The following is a 15,540-nucleotide window of genomic DNA, read 5'->3' as shown; positions in this document are numbered from 1 at the left end:
CACCTTTGGCCAAAGAAAATGCACCTTGTCCCAAAAAATGCTTTAAAAAAACGCATGCCTTTTTGTCACTTTTTTTCCATGAGTTTTTCAGTGAAATCAATGACAGAAAGGTCTAAAAATGCTGCACAATAATGCACAAAGAATTGACATGCTGCAGTTGTTTTGTCACTTAAAAACTGCACATAAAAAAAAAGCACCATGCGCACTGCATTCTGGAATGCTGTATATAAGAGTTCCCGTCAGCTTGTGTGTGATAGTCGGCGTCCGACCCCATACTTAACACTCAATGCTCCCTGCAGTGAGCTGGATGTGCCCCCTGCGCTGTCCAGATCACAGCAGAGGGAGGAGATTGCTGCCATCTTTGTGGAGACAACAGCATATGCTGTGTGCTGCACTTTCCCCTGTCACCTGCCTGGATGCGGTGAGTACCGGTGGCGGGCAACTGTTCCTGGTGTGTTCCCTCCTGTTGCCTCTGCTCACCTCGGGCCTCCCCCCCAGAAACTCCTCATCGCTCTGTGCTGTGATCGCTGACAGGAGGAACAGACACCAGGCTGACAGGTGAGGATGCAAGGGTGGAGGTCTGAGGTGAGTGCACGCGGCTGGGAGCGGTGACATCTGTAGTGCAGTGATGGGTTCTGTGCTCAGGCTGCAGATCACCCCTCCTTGCCACATGTCACCTCGGACCTCCGATCCCAGTCGGCAGCTACTCTTGTCAGCCTGGTGTCTCAGCAGCTCCTCCTCTCAGAGCACAGTATATGGGGGCAGAGTATATGGGGCACGGTATACAGTGGGGGACAGTATAGTGAAGCACTATGCCAGCGGTCCTCGGTGACACTTTAGGCTGCTTTCACACTACATTTTTTTTTAACATGCGTCATGAACGTTTTTTTGCTATAAAAGTGGATCCTGTTTTTACAAAGAAAAACGAATGCAAACGCAAGTATTATTTTGCAGGATCCTGTCACTGGATGTTTATTGGCGGGCATTGAAGTCATGTGATCAGGAGTGAGGGGAACTGAACGTGAAAGACTGGGAGCCAGCATCTGAAAGACGCGGACGCTGGTAACCAAGGTAAACATTGGGTAACTAAGCGAAGCGCTTTGCTTGGTTACCCGATATTTACCTTGGTTACCAGTGTCCGCCGCTCTCGGGAGGGGGAGAGAGGGAGGCAGGGAGAGGGTGAGAGGGTGAGAGAGACTGATCACGCCAGGCTGGTTTCTGGGCATGCTCAGTAGAGCAAGCAGGATCCTGTCTATCAGCATGCGAGCGTTCACATGCGTTTGCATGCAGTATAGTCAGGATCCAGTGAAAACCAGTATTTGGACGCAACTCAAAAACGCTACAAGTAGCGTTTTTGAAAAAAGTTAAACTGCAAGTCGCTGGATCCTCACTATAAAGCACGCAAACGCATGTGAACGCATATTGACGCAAGTCCATTGCAAATGCATTGAAATGAAAAAGCATTTGCACTGGATCCGTTTTTGCGTTAAAAAAACGTTCATGATGCATGTTAAAAAAACGTAGTGTGAAAGCAGCCTTAGACATAGTAGGATCACTGGTTCCGCACTCTGATCCTAAACTTCATTCCCTTATCCTTTTGGAAACACCCAGATTGGGAGGGGGAGGCGACATCACACACACAGGAGAGCAGACTCCACCCACTTTTACTGCAGCTGTAATGTGAGCTAGTTCTACAATCTGATTTCAGCAGCTGCTCCCCCTAGTGTTTAAGAATGGAAAATATCAAACTTTATTTTTTTTCTATACAGTCATGGCCAAAAGTTTCGAGAATGCTACAAATATTAATTTTGACAAAGTCTACTGCTTAAGTTTTTCTAATGGCAATTTGAATATACTCCAGAATGTCATAAAGAGTGATCAGCTTAACAGCAATTACTTACAAAGTCAATATTGGCTAAGAAAATGAACTTTAACCCCCAAAACACATTTCAACATCATTGCATTCCTGCCTTAAAAGGAGCAGCTAACATTGTTTTAGTGATTGTTCCATTAACACAGGTGTGGGTGTTGATGAGGACAGGGCTGGTGATCAGTCATGATTTAAGAAAAAAATGACACCACTGGACACTTTAAAAGGAGGCTGGTGCTTGGTATCATTGTTTCTCTTCAGTTAACCATGGTTATCTCTAAAGAAACACGTGCAGCCATCATTGCTCTGCACAAAAATGGCCTAACAGGGAAGAGTATCGCAGCTACAAAGATTGCACCTTAGTCAACAATCTATCACATCATCAAGAACTTCAAGGAGAGAGCTTCCATTGTTGCCAAAAAGGCTCCTGGGCGCCGAAGAAGGACCAGCAAACGCCAGGACCGTATCTAAAAAAACTATTTCAGCTGCGGGGTCGGACTACCAGCAGTGCCGAGCTAGCTCAGCAATGGCAGCAGGCTGGTGTGAGTGCTTCTGCACGCACTGTGAGGCGGAGACTCTTTGAGCAAGGCCTGGTTTCAAGGAGGGCAGCAAAGAAGCCACTTCTCTCCAGAAAAAACATCAGGGACCGACTGATATTCTGCAAAAGGTACAGGGAGTGGACTGCTGAGGACTGGGGTAAAGTCATTTTCTCAGATGAATTCCCTTTTCGATTGTTTGGGACATCTGGAAAACAGCTTATTAGGAGAAGAAGAGGTGAGCGCTACCACCAGTCCTGTCTCATGCCAACTGTTAAGCATCCTGAAACGATTCATGTGTGGGGTTGCTTCTCAGCCAAGGGAATCGGCTCACTCACAGTCTTGCCTAAAAACACAGCCATGAATAAAGAATGGTACCAGAATGTCCTCCAAGAGCAACTTCTCCCAACCGTCCAAGAGCAGTTTGGCGCCCAACAATGCCTTTTCCAGCATGATGGAGCACCTTGTCATAAAGCAAAGGTGGTTCACTAAATGGCTCATGGAACAAAACATAGAGATTTTGGGTCCATGGCCTGGAAACTCCCCAGATCTTAATCCCATTGAGAACTTGTGGGCAATCATCAAGAAACGGGTGGACAAACAAAAACCAACAAATTCTGGCAAAATGCAAGCATTGCTTATGCAAGACTGGACAGCTATCAGTCAGGATTTGGTCCAGAAGTTGATTGAGATCATGCCAGGGAGAATTGCAGAGGTCCTGAAGAAGAAGGGTCAACGCTGCAAATATTGACTTGCTGCATTAACTCATTCTGTCAATATAACCTTTTGGTACTCATAATATGATTGCAATTATATTTCTGTATGTGATGTAAACATCAGACAAACACAATTAAAAACCAGAGGGCAACAGATCATGTGAAAATAGAATTTTGGTGCCATTCTCAAAACTTTTGGCCATGTCCATTTTGCTTAATTAAAAACCATAATAATATTTAATTAAAACATAAATACTTTACATTTTTTCAGTTATTGAAAAATTTTATTTTGCTGACGACACCTTCCCTTTAAAACAAAGTGTTTTGGCTACAAGGCCCCGCGCACTCTCATCCGTGGCTCTCCGCACAGGGCCCCGCGCACTCTCACCCGCGGCTCTCCGCACACGCCGCTGTGCACACACCTGCGGCTCTCCGCACACGGCGCTGTGCACTCTCATTTGCGGCTCTCCGCACACGGCGCTGTGCACTCTCACCTGCGGCTCTCCGCACACGGCGCTGTGCACTCTCACCTGCTGCTCTCCGCACACGGCGCTGTGCACTCTCACCTGCTGCTCTCCGCACACGGCGCTGTGCACTCTCACCTGCTGCTCTCCGCACACGGCGCTGTGCACTCTCACCTGCGGCTCTCCGCACACGGCGCTGTGCACTCTCACCTGCGGCTCTCCGCACACGGCGCTGTGCACTCTCACCTGCGGCTCTCCGCACACGGCGCTGTGCACTCTCACCTGCGGCTCTCCGCACACGGCGCTGTGCACTCTCACCTGCGGCTCTCCGCACACGGCGCTGTGCACTCTCACCTGCGGCTCTCCGCACACGGCGCTGTGCACTCTCACCTGCGGCTCTCCGCACACGGCGCTGTGCACTCTCACCTGCGGCTCTCCGCACACGGCGCTGTGCACTCTCACCTGCGGCTCTCCGCACACGGCGCTGTGCACTCTCACCTGCGGCTCTCCGCACACGGCGCTGTGCACTCTCACCTGCGGCTCTCCGCACACGGCGCTGTGCACTCTCACCTGCGGCTCTCCGCACACGGCGCTGTGCACTCTCACCTGCGGCTCTCCGCACACGGCGCTGTGCACTCTCACCTGCGGCTCTCCGCACACGGCGCTGTGCACTCTCACCTGCGGCTCTCCGCACACGGCGCTGTGCACTCTCACCTGCGGCTCTCCGCACACGGCGCTGTGCACTCTCACCTGCGGCTCTCCGCACACGGCGCTGTGCACTCTCACCTGCGGCTCTCCGCACACGGCGCTGTGCACTCTCACCTGCGGCTCTCCGCACACGGCGCTGTGCACTCTCACCTGCGGCTCTCCGCACACGGCGCTGTGCACTCTCACCTGCGGCTCTCCGCACACGGCGCTGTGCACTCTCACCTGCGGCTCTCCGCACACGGCGCTGTGCACTCTCACCTGCGGCTCTCCGCACACGGCGCTGTGCACTCTCACCTGCGGCTCTCCGCACACGGCGCTGTGCACTCTCACCTGCGGCTCTCCGCACACGGCGCTGTGCACTCTCACCTGCGGCTCTCCGCACACGGCGCTGTGCACTCTCACCTGCGGCTCTCCGCACACGGCGCTGTGCACTCTCACCTGCGGCTCTCCGCACACGGCGCTGTGCACTCTCACCTGCGGCTCTCCGCACACGGCGCTGTGCACTCTCACCTGCGGCTCTCCGCACACGGCGCTGTGCACTCTCACCTGCGGCTCTCCGCACACGGCGCTGTGCACTCTCACCTGCGGCTCTCCGCACACGGCGCTGTGCACTCTCACCTGCGGCTCTCCGCACACGGCGCTGTGCACTCTCACCTGCGGCTCTCCGCACACGGCGCTGTGCACTCTCACCTGCGGCTCTCCGCACACGGCGCTGTGCACTCTCACCTGCGGCTCTCCGCACACGGCGCTGTGCACTCTCACCTGCGGCTCTCCGCACACGGCGCTGTGCACTCTCACCTGCGGCTCTCCGCACACGGCGCTGTGCACTCTCACCTGCGGCTCTCCGCACACGGCGCTGTGCACTCTCACCTGCGGCTCTCCGCACACGGCGCTGTGCACTCTCACCTGCGGCTCTCCGCACACGGCGCTGTGCACTCTCACCTGCGGCTCTCCGCACACGGCGCTGTGCACTCTCACCTGCGGCTCTCCGCACACGGCACTGTGCACTCACCTGCAGCTCTCCGCACACGGCACTGTGCACTCACCTGCAGCTCTCCGCACACGGCACTGTGCACTCACCTGCAGCTCTCCGCACACGGCACTGTGCACTCACCTGCAGCTCTCCGCACACGGAACTGTGCACTCTCACCTGCAGCTCTCCGCACACGGCACTGTGCACTCACCTGCAGCTCTCCGCACACGGCACTGTGCACTCACCTGCAGCTCTCCGCACACGGAACTGTGCACTCTCACCTGCAGCTCTCCGCACACGGCACTGTGCACTCACCTGCAGCTCTCTGCACACGGCACTGTGCACTCACCTGCAGCTCTCCGCACACGGCACTGTGCACTCTCACCTGCAGCTCTCCGCACACGGCACTGTGCACTCACCTGCAGCTCTCCGCACACGGCGCTGTGCACTCTCACCTGCGGCTCTCCGCACACGGCACTGTGCACTCACCTGCAGCTCTCCGCACATGGCACTGTGCACTCACCTGCAGCTCTCCGCACACGGCGCTGTGCACTCTCACCTGCGGCTCTCCGCACACGGCGCTGTGCACTCTCACCTGCAGCTCTCCGCACACGGCACTGTGCACTCACCTGCAGCTCTCCGCACACGGCACTGTGCACTCACCTGCAGCTCTCCGCACACGGCGCTGTGCACTCTCACCTGCGGCTCTCCGCACACGGAACTGTGCACTCTCACCTGCAGCTCTCCGCACACGGCACTGTGCACTCACCTGCAGCTCTCCGCACACACCTGCAGCTCTCCGCACACGGCACTGTGCACTCACCTGCGGCTCTCCGCACACGGCACTGTGCACACACCTGCAGCTCTCCGCACACGGCACTGTGCACTCTCACCTGCGGCTCTCCGCACACGCCACTGTGCACTCACCTGCAGCTCTCCGCACACGGCACTGTGCACTCTCACCTGCAGCTCTCCGCACACGGCGCTGTGCACTCACCTGCGGCTCTCCGCACACGCCACTGTGCACTCACCTGCAGCTCTCCGCACACGGCACTGTGCACTCACCTGCAGCTCTCCGCACACACCTGCAGCTCTCCACACACGGCACTGTGCACTCTCACCTGCAGCTCTCCGCACACGGCGCTGTGCACTCACCTGCAGCTCTCCGCACACGGCACTGTGCACTCTCACCTGCAGCTCTCCGCACACGGCGCTGTGCACTCACCTGCGGCTCTCCGCACACGCCACTGTGCACTCACCTGCAGCTCTCCGCACACGGCACTGTGCACTCACCTGCAGCTCTCCGCACACACCTGCAGCTCTCCACACACGGCACTGTGCACTCTCACCTGCAGCTCTCCGCACACGGCACTGTGCACTCACCTGCAGCTCTCCGCACACGGCGCTGTGCACTCACCTGCGGCTCTCCGCACACGCCACTGTGCACTCACCTGCAGCTCTCCGCACACGGCACTGTGCACTCACCTGCAGCTCTCCGCACACACCTGCAGCTCTCCACACACGGCACTGTGCACTCTCACCTGCAGCTCTCCGCACACGGCACTGTGCACTCACCTGCAGCTCTCCGCACACGGCACTGTGCACTCACCTGCAGCTCTCCGCACACGGCGCTGTGCTCTCACTTCCTGCGCCGCCAGGTACAGCAGGTATATGGCCGCCCATAGCAGTAACATGAAGGTAGATGCCGCCAGTGTGGTCCTGCCCGCGCCCCTGCTCCTCCGTCCTGTTCCCGGCTCCATGCTCTCACCCGTGGATAACCTGACTGACTGCCATGGAGTGAGGAGGCCGCGCTAATCTCTGTCATGTGAGGCCGGAGTGCACCTCATGCGCCAATCATTCCCCCCTCGGGCTTTACAGTCTGACTGATGTGGGACAAGAAATCTCTGCGGAGACGGAGAACAAAGTGGTGACAGATGCTGCGCAGTCACGGGGCGAGGAGAAGTATGTTCCCGGGGGCTGAAGTCAGGGCGCCATGTCCGGCTGTACTCGGTGCCGTACTGGCCGGTGTCTGCTCTGCTCTGTGCCGGCCATACTTGGTGCGCACCTATACTGAGGGAAGGGCTACTCCAGGAATAATCTCCTCAGGTGCAAAATACCTCAGGACGTCCTGAGAGAGAACGGTGTATCTGGGCTCAGGATAGCTTTACTGTTTAATCCCCTCAGGTCTCTGCTGTTTAGGTCTCGGCTGTTTGGGGCCTGTAGGATGGAGCACTCCAGCAGGCGCCAGCCATTACCGCCATTATTTTCCCTGATAATGTCATGAGGACCTTTTTTTTTTTCTTTTGGAGGGCTTATTGTATTCTTTAGTGACACCATATTGAGGTTATTTTACGTGGGGACAGTGGAATCCACAATAAGGCCGGGTTGTCACTATGGGTACTTTCACACCTCCGGTTTTTCTTCTGCGGCACAATCCGGCACTTTGCAGGAAAATCGCAACCGGTTTTTTTTGCTGCCGGTTGCGATTTTCCTGCATAGACTTTAATTAGTGCCGCATTGTGCCGCATGGCCTTGCGTTCCATCCGGTTTTTGCCGCATGCGGCAGATTTAGCCGATGCGGCGGCCGGATGGAACGTTGCCTGGCACGTTTTTTCGTGCGGCAAAAAAACCCGCATCGCGCCGCATTCGGCCGATGCGGCGCATCTCTCAATGCATGCCTATGGCGGCCGGATGCGGCGCGATGCGGCAAATACCGCATTCGGCCGCCGCATGCGGTTTTTGCCACTGCGCATGCTCAGTAGCATGCCGCAAGCGGCAAAAAACGGGCGGGCCGCATGGGAAAAACTTATGCAAAGGATGCGGTGTTTTCACCGCATCCGTTGCATAGCTTGCACAGCCGGATTGAGCCGCAGGGCTCAAGCCGGATGTGTGAAAGTAGCCTTATACAGCCTCTCTATCAGGCACTATGTTGGATTTCTATCTGAATTCTGGGATCCATCAGAGCAGTAAGGCCGGTTTCACACATCCGGCTTGAGCTCTGCAGCTCAATCCGGCTGTGCAAGCTATGCAACGGATGCGGTGAAAACACCGCATCCTTTGCATAAGTTTTTCCTTTGCGGCCAGTCCGGTTTTTGCCGCTTACGGCATGCTACTGAGCATGCGCAGTGGCAAAAACCGCATGCGGCGGCCGGATGCGGTTATTGCCGCATCGCGCCGCATCCGGCCGCCATAGGCATGCATTGAAAAATGTGCCACATCAGCCGAATGCGGCGCGATGCGGTTTTTTTTGCCGCACGAAAAAACGTGCCAGGCAACGTTCTATCCGGCCGCCGCATCGGCTAAATCTGCCGCATCCGGCAAAAACCGGACGGAACACAAGGCCATGCGGCACAATGCGGCACTAATTAAAGTCTATGCAGGAAAATCGCAACCGGCAGCAAAAAAAAACGGTTGCGATTTTCCTGCAAAGTGCCGGATTGTGCCGCATAGCAAAAACCGGAGGTGTGAAAGCAGCCTTAACATCATCGGCCAGAGTCAAGACCTCCGCCCCTGTGTGGGGGCTATACATTATGGCTTCATTGAAGTGAATGGCTCTGTTCAGGTTCTTGTCAGAATCCAGTTTTTCGGGGATTTTGACATACCCACTTGCACTGCTCATGAAAGAGTACTGTAAAGGCCGCTTTACACGCAACGACATCACTAACGAGATGTCGTTGGGGTCACGGAATTCGTGACGCACATCCGGCCTCGTTAGCGACGTCGTTGCGTGTGAAACGCACGAACGACCGTTAACGATCAAAATTACTTACCTTACCTTATCGTTGATCGTTGACACCCCGTCCATTTCCCAAATATCGTTGCTGACGCAGGTTGTTCGTCGTTCCTGCGGCAGCACACATCACTATGTGTGACAACGCAGGAACGAGGAACATCACTGTGGCTGCCCGCAATGAGGAAGGAAGGAGGTGGGCGGGATATTCAGCCCGCTCATCTCTGCCCCTCCGCTTCTATTGGGCGGCCGCTTAGTGACGTCGCTGTGACACCGAACGAACAACCCCCTTAGAAAGGAGGTGGTTTGCCGGCCACAGCAACGTCGCAGGGAAGGTAACTCCGTGTGACGGGGCCTAACGATATTGTGCGCCACAGGCACCAATTTGACCATGACTCACAAACGACGGGGGCGGGTGCGCTCGCTAGCGAGATCGCAGCGTGTAAAGTGGCCTTAAGTGTGAACCTAGTCCAATTCTGTTGTATTTTCACATTTTAAATGGTCACTGACCCTAAAAGCTGACTAGTCATCAGACGCTGCCTCTTGCTACTGTCTCATTCACATTAGCACTTAGGATAAGGATGAATTTCACTGCCAGGCACATGTACTGTAGGCTGTTCACCCCCTGAAAACAACAGCATCAGGCATTGACATCTCAACTGGGCCCCTCATCAATTTCTGTAAGGATAGACTGGGGATCCCATACACATTAGGTGGCCAGTTGGCTTTCATTTAATGCATGCAGGGAATTTAAAGAAATTTTCCGATACGTAGAATGTCCTTTATAAATATGTTTTTATAATTACTTTTGTAACTAGCGTTATTGGAAAATTCCCTACACTTTGCCCTATCCAGCTAATCCATAAATGTTTTTTTTCCTTTTTACTTCATTCACTGATGTTTTGAAGATTCTCTAAACGAGGCGTCATCAGGAGGCTGGGGCTGCACTAACTTCCTCACAATGTCTATCACCTGCCCTGGAACTTATCATCTGGGGAAGGCGCTGCAGCCATTTACCACAGCTTATTTCATCATTGCACTTTGATGTAGTCTTGGATACATGGTGCTGATAGAAGCTGAGGGAGAAGTGCCCGAGGCACTCTGCTTCTGTTGCTATCACAGCTTCTTGCTGTAAAACAAGATGTCATCAGCAGTCAGTCAGTGACACCAGCACCACCTCCGAGCTTAGCATCCATCTAAAACAAATTGTCATGAGGGGCGGTGATAGGAGCAGGGTGAGTGACACCAATGCTGATGGTTTATTTGATGGCTGCGTTGGTGTCATTCAAGATAGGTAGAATTTTCTTGACTGTCGTATTTAAGAAGTCTGCAAAACAAGAATGTCGTGGAGACACCATCACATGTTTCTCAACGTTGGCAGGAAACTAGCCAGGTCTTTCACTGGGAAGGAACAACCACGGGAAGGGCAGTCTCCAGTCAAGGAGACCACCTATGCCAAACATGGTATCCGTCCATAGACAGCTGTTTCGGGGTAATGGGGTGTGGGAAAATATGCAAAACAAGAATGCCACGGAGACACCATCGCATATTTCTCAACGCTGGCAGGAAACTAGCCAGGTCTTTAACCGGGAAGGAACAACCACGGGAAGGGCAGTCTCCTGTCAAGGAGACAACCTATGCCAAACATGGTATCCATACACAGACAGCTGTTTCGAGGTATTTGCCCCTCATCAGTGTGGAGTAAGAAACTGCCTAGTGGGAGCAATGCCTAGTAGAAGACTACATAGGTAAGGATGATTGACCTCGGGGAGATCAACATCCAACACCGCAGAGACACCATCACGTGTTTCTCAACAACATGACCTGAGGTCAACTATCCTTACCTATGTAGTCTTCTACTAGGCATTGCTCCCACTAGCCAGTTTCCTACTCCACACTGATGAGCGGCAAATACCCCAAAACAGCTGTCTGTGGATGGATACCATGTTTGGCATAGGTGGTCTCCTTGACTGGAGACTGCCCTTCCTGTGGTTGTTCCTTCCCGGTGAAAGACCTGTCTAGTTTCCTGCCAGTGTTGAGAAACATGTGATGGTGTCTCCGCGGCATTCTTGTCTTGCATATTTTCCCAGGGGGCCTTGTTCTAGTATTACTGCGTTGAGAAACATGGAATGATGTCTCCGCGGTGTTGGATGTTGATCTCCCCGAGGTCAACCATTCTTACCAATGTATTTAAAAATTCTGGCCACAAGAGTGGTACAAAATGTTAAGTGAAGAGATGATTGCCTAGCGCAAACCAGGAAAGGGATACAAAAAGATACCACAGGCATTGGATGTTCCTAGAGATAGAGCTGGAAGCCAAGTTCACAAGTTCAAACTTGAAGAAACATCTGGACATTGCAGAAAGCAGAAGCTATCACTGGCTGGCACCAAGTTCATGAGAAATCAGTTGATCAAAAACCCTTGAGTGACTGCAAAAGAACTGCAGCAAGATTTGGTGGCATTGAGGCTTCTGTTTGCACAAAGGCGCTTGTTAATGATGGAGGCATCATGCCCAAATTCCAAGATGTGCACCTCTAATGAGTCCACAGCACAGGGTGGGCCATTTATATGGATACACCTAAATAAAATGGGAATGGTTGGTGATATCAACTTCCTGTTTGTGGCTAATTAGTATATGGCAGGGAAGGAAACTTGTCAAGATGGGTGGTGACCATGGTGGCCATTTTGAAGTCGGCCATTTTGGATCCAACTTTATTTTTTCCAATGGGAAGAGGGTCATGTAACACATCAAACCTATTTAGAATTTCACAAGAAAAACAATGGTGTGTTTGGTTTTAATGAAACTTTATTCATTAGTTATTTACAATTTTATGACCACTTATAAAATGTGTTCGAAGTGCTGCCCATTGTGTTGTATTGTCAATGCAATCCTCTTCTCCCACTCTTGACACACTGATAGCAACATCGCAGAAGAAATGCTAGCACAGGCTTCCAGTATCCGTTGTTTCAGATGCTGCACATCTTGTATCTTCACAGCATAGACAATTGCCTTCAGATGACCCCAAAGATAAAAGTCTAAGGGGGTCAGATGGGGAGACCTTGGTGGCCATTCAACTGGCCCACGATGACCAATCCACTTTCCATCACTGAGTCCCAGATATCGAAAAATGGGAATGATACGGGTCTCGTAAAATGGCAACAAAAGCACAATTCTTTTTTTTTTTCTGTTTTGTTTTTCTTCCAACACTTAGAAAAAAGTAAAACTATACAGGTTTGGTATGTATGAACTCATCCTGATTTGAGGAATCATATTGCCAGGTGGTGATGGGCGGACCCGGACTGTAAAAGTCCGGATCCGCGCGGTTTCAAAGTTACCCAGGTGCCGGTCCCAGGATTCTGGGTGTTTGATCTGGATCTGGCACTCAAGAATTTAAAAGAAAAATAAAGAAAATAAGAATGAAGCGAGCGCTTCATACTTACCGAGGCTCTATTGCGACTGTACACCGCTCCTGCACAGCTGAACACTGCTCCTGCGGCCTCTCCTTAACTTCCTGGGCTGCTCATCATTGCTCATCCATAAGCACTGCTTTCCCAACCCACCAGCCATACTGGCATTTATGATTGGTTATAGCCAGATGCACCCTTCGAGCCTGTGTGACAGAATCTGACTGCAAACAATCACAGGTACTGTCTGCGGGTCAGTACCATGGTATAAAAATAAAACAATTGACGTAGGGTCCCCCCATATTTTGATACCCAGCACAGATAAAGCTCACTGCTACAAGCAGCAGTTTCCAGCCCTGCACTTATGATGGCTGTGTACCAAAATAAGAGGAACCGCATGCGGCTATTTTTTAAAATGATTTAAATAAATAATTAAAAAAAAACCGGCGTGCGGTCCCCCCCGTTTTTGATACCCAGCCATGATAAAGCCAGAGAACTGGGGGCTGATATTCCCAGACTAGGGAGGCCTATGGTTATTGGGACCCCCCTAGGCTAGGAATAGCAGCCTACAGCTGCCCCAGTATTGTCGCATCCATTAGCTGCGACAATCCCAGTGCTTTACCCTGCTCTTTCTGACTTAAATTTGCAGTCATTTAATAGTTTATACTGCAATACAACAGTACTGCAGAAAATAAAGAAAATCTTAATAAAGAAAATCTTGGTCTCTGATGGACCTCTGTCTACATCTCCTGAGCCACCTCCACACATGAGGAGCCCTTCATAGGACTTGAATAGAGATGAGCAAATCCGAGGTTTGGTGTTCAGTGTCTGTACCAAACACAATCTTCACAAAAAAAACAAAGAGTTTGAGCTTGGAGTTCAGGTGCTTTATATACAGTGCCTTGAGAATGTATTCAGCCCCCTTGAATTTTTCAACCTTTTCCCACATTTCAGGCTTCAAACATAAAAGATAAAAATTTTAATGTTATGGTGAAGAATCAACAACAAGTGGGACACAATTGTGAAGTTGAATGAAATTTATTGCTTATTGAAACTTTTATAAAAAATAAATAACTGAAAAGTGGGGTGTGCAATAGTATTCGTCCCCTTTACTTTCAGTGCAGCAAAATCAATCCAGAAGTTCATTGAGGATCTCTGAATGATCCAATGTTGTCCTAAATAACTGATGATGATAAAAATAAGCCACCTGTGTGTAATGAAGTCTCCGTATCAATGCACCTGCTCTGTGATAGTCTCAGTGTTCTGTTTAAAGCGCAGATAGCATCATAAAGACCAAGGAACACAACAGGCATGTCTGTGATACTGTTGTGGAGAAGTTGAAAGCCGGATTTGGTTACAAATAGATTTCCAAAACTTTACACATCCCAAGGAGCACTGAGTAAGCAATCATATTGAAATGGAATGAGTATAATACCACTGCAACCTGGCTGTCCATCCAAACTTTTATCTCAAACAAGGAGAAGACTGATCAGAGATGCAGCAAAGAGGCCCATGATCACTCTGGATGAACTGCAGAGATCTACAGCTGAGGTGGGAGAGTTTGTCCATAGGACAACAATCAGTCGTACACTGCACAAATCTGGCCTTTATGGAAGAGTGGCAAGGAGAAAGCCATTTCTCAAAGATATCCATAAAAAGTGTTGTTTAAAGTTTGTCACAAGCCACCAGGGAGACACACCAAACATGTGGAAGAAGGTGCTCTGGTCAGATGAAACCAAAAACAAACACTTTGGGCACAATGCCAAATGATATGTTTGGCGTAAAAGCAACACAGCTCATGACCCTGAACACACCATCCCCACTGTCAAACATAATGGTGTCAGCATCATGGTTTGGGCCTGCTTTTCTTCAGCAGGGACTGGGAAGATGGTTAAAATTGATGGGTAGATGGATGGAGCCAAATACAGGACCATTCTTGAAGAAAACCTGTTGGAGTCTGCAAAAGACCTGAGACTGGGACAGAGATTTGTCTTCCAACAAGACAAGGATCCCAAATATAAAGCAAAATCTACAATGGAATGGTTCACAAATAAACGTATCCAGGTGTTAGAATGGCTAAGTCAAAGTCCAGACCTAAATCCAATCGAGAATCTGTGGAAAGAGCTAAAAACTGCTATTAACAAACTCTCTCCATCCAACCTCACTCAGCTCCAGCTGTTTGCAAAGGAAGAATGGGCAAGAATTTCAGTCTTTCGATGTGCAAAACTGATAGACATACCCCAAGCGACTTGCAGCTGTAATCGCAGCAAAAGGTGGCGCCACAATGTATTAACTTAAAGGGGACTAATAATATTGCACGCCCCAATTTTCAGTTATTTATTTTTTTAAAAAGTTTAAAATAAGCAATAAATTTCATTCACCTTCACAATTGTGTCCCACTTGTTGATTCTTCACCATAACATTAAAATTTTTATCTTTATGTTTGAAGCCTGAAATGTGGGAAAAGGTTGAAAAATTCAAGGGGGCTGAATACATCAATGGGACCAAATACCTTTGCAAGGCACTGTATGCAAACCACTCGCATGAGAATCGCTGTGCTCATTCATGCTTGGTGCTCAGTCCCGTGCAAGCCGCTTGCAGTGTTTGAACAGATCACACTGGGGGTACTGTAGTGTCCCCCCTCCCCCCCCCCCCCAAAAATAAAACAAAAACAAAAAAAAAACAAACTGCCCAAATAGTGACTTCCATTGTGGTTCAGGTCAAGTCCGGGTCTCAAACTGAACTTTATCTAAAGTCCGGCTGAATCCGCTGAAACCAACTTCCATGGGTTTGCTCATCTTTAGACGTGAATACAATGGCCATTTGCAGGAAGGGGTTAAGATGCTTGTCATGATGAATTTGAATGATTCTGAGACTGCAGTAGTCATTAAGTGTCATTTTGTTTTGAATTTGAAGAAACCAATAGTTATGTTATGAGTGTTGATGTTGAGGGTACACCTAGGGGGAGGTAGTTCTTTAAGGTCTAGGACAGTGGGATGGCAGGAAATCAATTCTTGTACATCATTTCCATTTGGGCCACTAGTTGATAATAGAGAGGAGTTCTGCAGTTTGTTTAACACTTGAGCACCAGAAGAAAAGGGAATAATGTGCTCAAGATAAGACTTTACAGTGTTTTTG

General features: G+C 50.7%; 1 protein-coding gene across 4 annotated transcripts in view; it reads right to left on the bottom strand.

The window, feature by feature from the left end:
* Positions 1–7,318, bottom strand: part of SLC24A5 (solute carrier family 24 member 5) — a 101,970-nt gene extending 94,652 nt beyond the window's left edge. For 2 of the 4 annotated variants that reach the window (XM_075342746.1, XM_075342749.1), the window contains exon 1: positions 6,877–7,318. In XM_075342746.1, the coding sequence (XP_075198861.1) occupies positions 6,877–7,027 (151 nt within the window). In that variant the 5' untranslated portion in view covers positions 7,028–7,318. Of the gene's footprint in view, positions 1–6,388; positions 6,423–6,458; positions 6,493–6,876 lie in introns of all 4 variants that reach the window. The other 2 variants (XM_075342748.1, XM_075342747.1) reach the window with 2 other exon arrangements.
* Positions 7,319–15,540: the final 8,222 nt, after the last annotated feature.

This window comes from Anomaloglossus baeobatrachus, chromosome 4, assembly GCF_048569485.1.
Source record: "Anomaloglossus baeobatrachus isolate aAnoBae1 chromosome 4, aAnoBae1.hap1, whole genome shotgun sequence".
In the NCBI taxonomy this organism is placed as follows: domain Eukaryota; kingdom Metazoa; phylum Chordata; class Amphibia; order Anura; family Aromobatidae; genus Anomaloglossus; species Anomaloglossus baeobatrachus.
Note: the sequence above shows the minus strand (reverse complement) of the source record. Positions and strands in the feature narration are given on the sequence as shown.